The sequence below is a fragment of the Condylura cristata genome, unplaced genomic scaffold (assembly GCF_000260355.1).
Source record: "Condylura cristata isolate star-nosed mole 26May11 unplaced genomic scaffold, ConCri1.0 scaffold00021, whole genome shotgun sequence".
Classification (NCBI taxonomy): domain Eukaryota; kingdom Metazoa; phylum Chordata; class Mammalia; order Eulipotyphla; family Talpidae; genus Condylura; species Condylura cristata.
In genome coordinates this window covers 1,559,872-1,565,451 of record NW_004567122.1, presented here as the reverse complement: position 1 = coordinate 1,565,451, position 5,580 = coordinate 1,559,872, and the positions used below count along the sequence as shown (strand labels likewise).

At 58.7% G+C, this 5,580-nt stretch overlaps 1 protein-coding gene across 1 annotated transcript in view; it reads right to left on the bottom strand.

Annotated features, from left to right (window-relative positions):
* TET2 (tet methylcytosine dioxygenase 2) overlaps positions 1-5,580 on the bottom strand; it is a 24,349-nt gene that overhangs the window by 17,568 nt on the left and 1,201 nt on the right. The window contains exons 2-5 of the mRNA XM_012727728.1: positions 3,596-5,570; positions 1,948-2,038; positions 663-756; positions 26-234 (exon numbers count right to left, since the gene is read on the bottom strand). Of these exons, the coding sequence (XP_012583182.1) occupies positions 26-234; positions 663-756; positions 1,948-2,038; positions 3,596-5,570 (2,369 nt within the window). The remainder of the gene's footprint in view (positions 1-25; positions 235-662; positions 757-1,947; positions 2,039-3,595; positions 5,571-5,580) is intronic.

Sequence of the window (5,580 nt, the reverse complement as noted above, 5' to 3'; positions counted from 1 at the left end):
CGCCCGCCGCGGCCGCCCCACTTACTCCTCGTTGAGCGCGCAGCGCCGGTTGGTGAGCGTGCCGTACTTCCGCAGCGTCTCCGTGAGCTCCGAGTACAGCTTGTCGGCCAGCGGCAGCGGGATGCCTTCCCACACCAGGATGAGCACGACGATCACGGCCGCCTCGCACGCGTGGCCGGCTCGCTCCCGCACCAAGCACAGCAGCTTCTCCTCACTGCAGCTTCTGCGGACCACCTGTGCGGGTCCGGGCCGCCCCAACCCCCACCCGCCCGACAGGACACGGTCACTGGCGGCAGGGGACAGCACCGGCACAGCCGGACGCCAGCCAGCGGGGCCCACGCCGGCACCCGCCGCTGGACTTCGGCGGCCCCCCGCAGGCGCAGCGGCAGAGGCTCCTCCCCCCAGCACCCGGGGCCAGCGCTGGGCGGGCCAGGTAGGCCAGACTACTGTTTGCTGCTCTGGGCGAGCCCCCCTTCTAGCTGACGCTCAGACGGACCCCGTCCTCCCGGCCGAGGACGGCTGGGCCGCGGCTGTCGGCTGGCCGAGCCCAGAAAGTCGGGCCGGCGGTCCCCCCACGGCAGCGGCCCCGCGCCCGGCCAGCCCAGCTCCCAGGCTCCGTGCGGAGGGGCCCCCGCGGGGCGGGCGTGCTGAGCCACACTCACCCACTTGGCAATAGGGCATCCCTGAGAGCTTTTGCCTTCTTTACCAGTATACACGACTCTCTCGATCCTAATAGCTTTCCCCTTCTGGCCAAACCTTAAAGAAATCCAGAGAGACAGAAACACAATTAGCTAGCGACAACCAAAACAGAGGACATCTGAGCATAACTGTATCCTATCACCACATCCCGAGAAATGGTGCATTTTTCAAAAACAGGTGTAAGCCAAGCAAAGTGGGTCCTGATCTTAATACATACTGCTAATTGCAGAACTGTGACATGAAATGCTGGGTGAAAACGACAGCCATGCTGAGTTTGTACGCCCTTCCACAAGGCGCGCTCGCTAAGTCCAGTCTCCCATCTGATGTGCACACTTGCTAGAGTTAACTGTCTTACAAACGTGGGGAATCAGAGCTCAGTCACAACTGTTCCTCAAGCAATCTCATACATTTTTTTAAAAGGAGCAGGCTGGTGACTAGTCTCCAGCGATGGGATTCTGTCTTCCCGTGAGACCAACACAGTACTTGCTCACAAAAGCAAGAGCCCAGAGACACGCAGTCTGTGCCGCGCTACGCCATGAGTCAGTGAGCGTCTATGTGCTAACTTCCACACGGACCACCCGGCATGGAGCAAGCACACTGCTTCTGCCGCCCGAAACGTGTCTGGTGGATTGTAACGGCACTGCCTACCTCTGACAGAAAAGGCATCCTAGCATAGTACAGCTCAGGGCTGTGCACACCTATAGCAAAGGCTCTGATTAGCTCGCTCCTAAGTCTTCTACATGCAGGAGTAACTGCAGACTCAGGTACGTACTTGCATACCTGTGTTGACAGCAAAGAAAAAATGCAGCTATAAACAGAATCTGTCTCTTTCTAGTCAACATAACCCACTCACCCTCAGCTGGACTGGGGGGACTTCCTGACAGGTGACACGGTGGCGTCTCCAGCTGACTCACTCGGGGTCCTCCTCACCCCACACGTCCCCTCTCTCCTGTCCTGTCTGCCTCCGCCACCGAGGGAGGCCGGTCGGGCTGTCCAGCGGAGCCAGCACCCTCTCCCGGCAGGCTGGCTGGCAGAGCCGGGGCCAGCCCGCAGACGCCTGCTGCCGTCAGGCACTGTGGCTCTCCGGCGAGCAGCAACAGCGCGTGGCGCGGGCGGCCCCGGGCAGCTGAGCCTGCTAATCGTGACTCAATCTACAGTCCTTTACTGCTTTGCTTGCGGAAGCCGGAACAGGTCTGACGCGTACAAAGGGAGAATCGTCCATCTGCCCTGTGCCTTTGCGTTAATTACCTTTCTTCCATGATTTCTCTAATAGCTGCCACATTGGGACCTGCTCCTAGATGGGTATAAAAAGGACCTTCATCTTTTTCAATAATTTGCTCTGTTGAGATAATAGAAGATTATTATTTTAGACCTCGATTACACTAATAGAAAGGCTACATCCACAAGCGTATCCCCCAACTGCACATTAAGGGCCGAGACGTCACGTTATTTGCAAGTTGCGGTAGTTTTACGTAACTTTGGGGTCACACCGTTCCTCCTGCCGGGGTGCACATGCTTCATTCACCCTCCACCAAACCTCCCCTTACTCCCCTTGGTGTGTCTAGAAACAGCGTTTTCTTTAAGGGGAGTAAACGGCTAGAAGGATCTGTTAGAAACCGGAACAAGTAAGTGCATGTGCTCGCTGAGTGTTGGATCAAAACACTTCAGACGGAGGAGGAATTATTCTAAAACAAGTGGGATCAAAGCAAACAGGGAGGGAAGGCAGCATAAATCATATGCAGTCTCATCTACAACCCCATTTGTGAAGCGTCACAGCAGGCCGCCGGCCAGCCGCTTGAGTGGCCCAAGGTCAGGAGCGACTGTGGGTCCTCCACCCCGGCATCTCCTGACTGGACTGCCGAGACCCCTCTTCTGCCCTCGGCTGTGCACAGACGAGTACTGCGTGCAGACTCGCGTCTGTCCGCACCCGAGGGCGGGCGGGTCGAGGGGGGCCCTGCTGATGTCCAAAGCGGCCCAGCGGCAGAAGGGCGGGACGGTCACGACTTACCCAGTACGAGCGGCGCCATGCCATGGGCCTTCGGCCCCGGAGGCCGCCGTGCTCAGCCCCCCGCCCCGACCCCGGAGGTCCCGTCATGAGGGGACTGAGGCTGGTGGCCCGGAGCCCCGGACGCCCGTTTTTTCAGACACCTCCGCTCTGATCACTGAGTGCTCAGGCCCTTGTCCTCTGCGTGTCTACACACCTGCAGTTCCTCATCTAACAGACCTCCCCTAGCTCCGATTCTTCGTTAAAAGGTATTTGTTTAGTGAGAGAAAGAGACGCAGCGCTTTCTAGCATTTAAAGAGAAAACAGAAAAGTGCATATAAATCACACGATATTTTTGAGGATTATCAATGGAGAAAAGGCATTTTCGTGTGTATTCAGAACTCAGCACTGTAAGGTCCCCCAAGCCACTGGGGTGCTGGCTAATTTCCCTCTTGTCTGGAAAGTAATCCTGTAAAACCACATTCAGTACTGAACTTTGACGTCCTAAATATGCCCATTTCTGTAGCTGTTTCTGCAGATGGCAATTATTTTGTCACGGAATAGATGCTTCTGCTGCTGTGCTGTGACTTCAGGAGATGACATAAGCGAGTCATACAGCTGAAGTGCCCTGAAGCAGGCTCATTTATATTTTAAAGGGTCTGAACGCAGAGGGAATGGCATGCACAGATTTTTTTTTTTTCCCAAAAAGCGAAAGGTAAGTGCAGGTTTTCTGCACAGCACAAGCACCTATGCAGACAAGTAATGTAGACTTCAGACTCTGATGACCCTTTACAGACTGCCACCAGGTTAAGGCTGTTTTTCTTTTAAAGACTAAAGAAGGCAAGTCCCTACCTGAAGATGACTCTGCTAATTCTGGATCAACACCATGTCTCGGTCATGGCTGGCACTTACCTACACAGCTGCATGATGGGAAATCATACTGCGTCTTGACAGGTGTATCCAATAAATTTTTTATAGGCGTATCTAGCAATTTGGAAGGTGACTCTAAAAAATGATTGAGAACAGAACCAGCTGTCCTTTTGGTTGGTGTCTTTTCTAAAGACGCGGTCGCCTGCTGCTCTAACGCTGGGGCGTGGCCGTCGAGGTCGGCGGCGGAGGTGTGTCGGGTCAGAACCGTGACGGGCCCCGACACTTCCACCTTGACGTGCTTCTGCGACTTGAGAGCGAGCGCCTTGTGGTCGAACAGAGACCTGACCTGGACCTGCTTGAGCCGCTGCTCCATGGCTTCCAGGATGGTCGTGTGTCGCACCTGCTCACAGCTGGGGGCCGGGGCCTCCTGCTTAGTGACCTTCTTCCACGTTTTGTTTTCCGGGGGTGTGGACGCAGGGTGCATACAGGCCTGGGGCCTGGGTCCAGGCTCCACCTTAACTGGCCTGTGCAGCTGCTGCTGGCAGAAGTCCGCCTGGGCTGGCTGTGCCGGCTGCTGCTGCCCTTGCTTCTGTAAGAGGTGCCACCTCAAGGCGGCGTGCTTCTGCACCTCCTTGTGGGGCGGGGTCTGCGAGTGCCCGGCCCCGGGGTAGGGCCCGGGGAAAGCACTCGCTTGGCTCGGCACCAGGTACCTGTGCTGGGTGGCGTGCGGGCCCGGCACGCTGGGGTTCCTAGCTTTGTATCCCTGGAGAACGGAAGCCTGGTAAGGCTTCTGCTCGGGTTCTTGAAAGCACCTGTGACCATCTGGCTTGGAAGTCACATTATTTGGAAAATATTGCATGTGATGCAAGTTCTGGGTCTTGTTTCCCGCCGAGAGTTCAGAGTGGGCACTCTGTTCCGTACTGCCGGGGGCTGAGTACCCACTGTTTGAACAGGAAAGCTGCACCTGGTTGGCATTTGATTTCAGGATGTGCCCGTAGGGAGGGTTTCGATTATGCAAATTCTGAGCCTGCTCCAGTCCCACCTGGGTGAGTGGAGGGGCCTGGAGCTCCCTGGGTTTTGAACACGGCCGCTCACCACGAAGGCGCTCTGGCGCGGTCGCGTGGCTGAAGAAAGCGCCTTCCCTCGGCTGGTCACTGTTGCCTTGGGGATAGGGAACAGTCTGGGGCGTTTGTTCTTTATTCTTCATCTGTGACGTCGGCGGCTGCTGCTGGTTTTGACAGAGGTGTGGATCCTGGGGCAGCTGTGTCTGCGCCGCCTGCTGCTGAGGCTGGTGCGGCACAAGGTGGGCGTCTGAGCAAGGCTCTGTCACTGAAGCCTGCGGGAGCAAGTGCTGCTTGAAGGTCGGGGCAGGGAGCTTGTCAGCTTGGGGATCTGGTCTGTGTTGAAACTGAAATCTGGGGGCGCACAGGGGCTGCACACGAGCTTCCGGTGAAGGGCTGGAGTTGGCCAGGGGGACGGGAGCTTTCGCCAGGCGCAGCGCCTGGTCCCTGGGACCCTGACTTTGCATCTCCACCGGGTGCCTCGGGGGCTGGCACTCCAGCCCCACGAGTCTCTGGGCGTGGTTGGGGTGCGCCAGGAGCGCCCGGGGCAGGCTTCCAGTGTACGGTTTGGAGGCGGCCTGGAGGGAGGGGCCGGGCTGGTACTGAAGGACGGAAGGCAGGGAGGCCTCGCTCCGCGGCGGGGGCTCCGGCTGCTGACAGGGGGGCGCCTTCAGCTCAATCCAGCCCGGCTTCAGGTAGGGCGGGGCTGGGCGGCCGCGGTCCTCTGCCCCCTGCGGCGGCTCATCCTGCTCTCCGCATCCTGCCCGGGACTGGTCCCTGCCGTCAGGGGGCGCCGGGTGATGCCGGACCTGTGCCGAGCCGGGTGGCGTGTCCTCGGAGCCCGAGGCCGCGGGCACCCCGCACCCGTTGCTGTGGACACCACGGCTCGGAGGCCTCTCTAGAGGCGCCCGGGGGGGCGGCGGCGGCGCCCGGGCCGGACCCTCCTCCTGCACTTCCTGTGGGCGC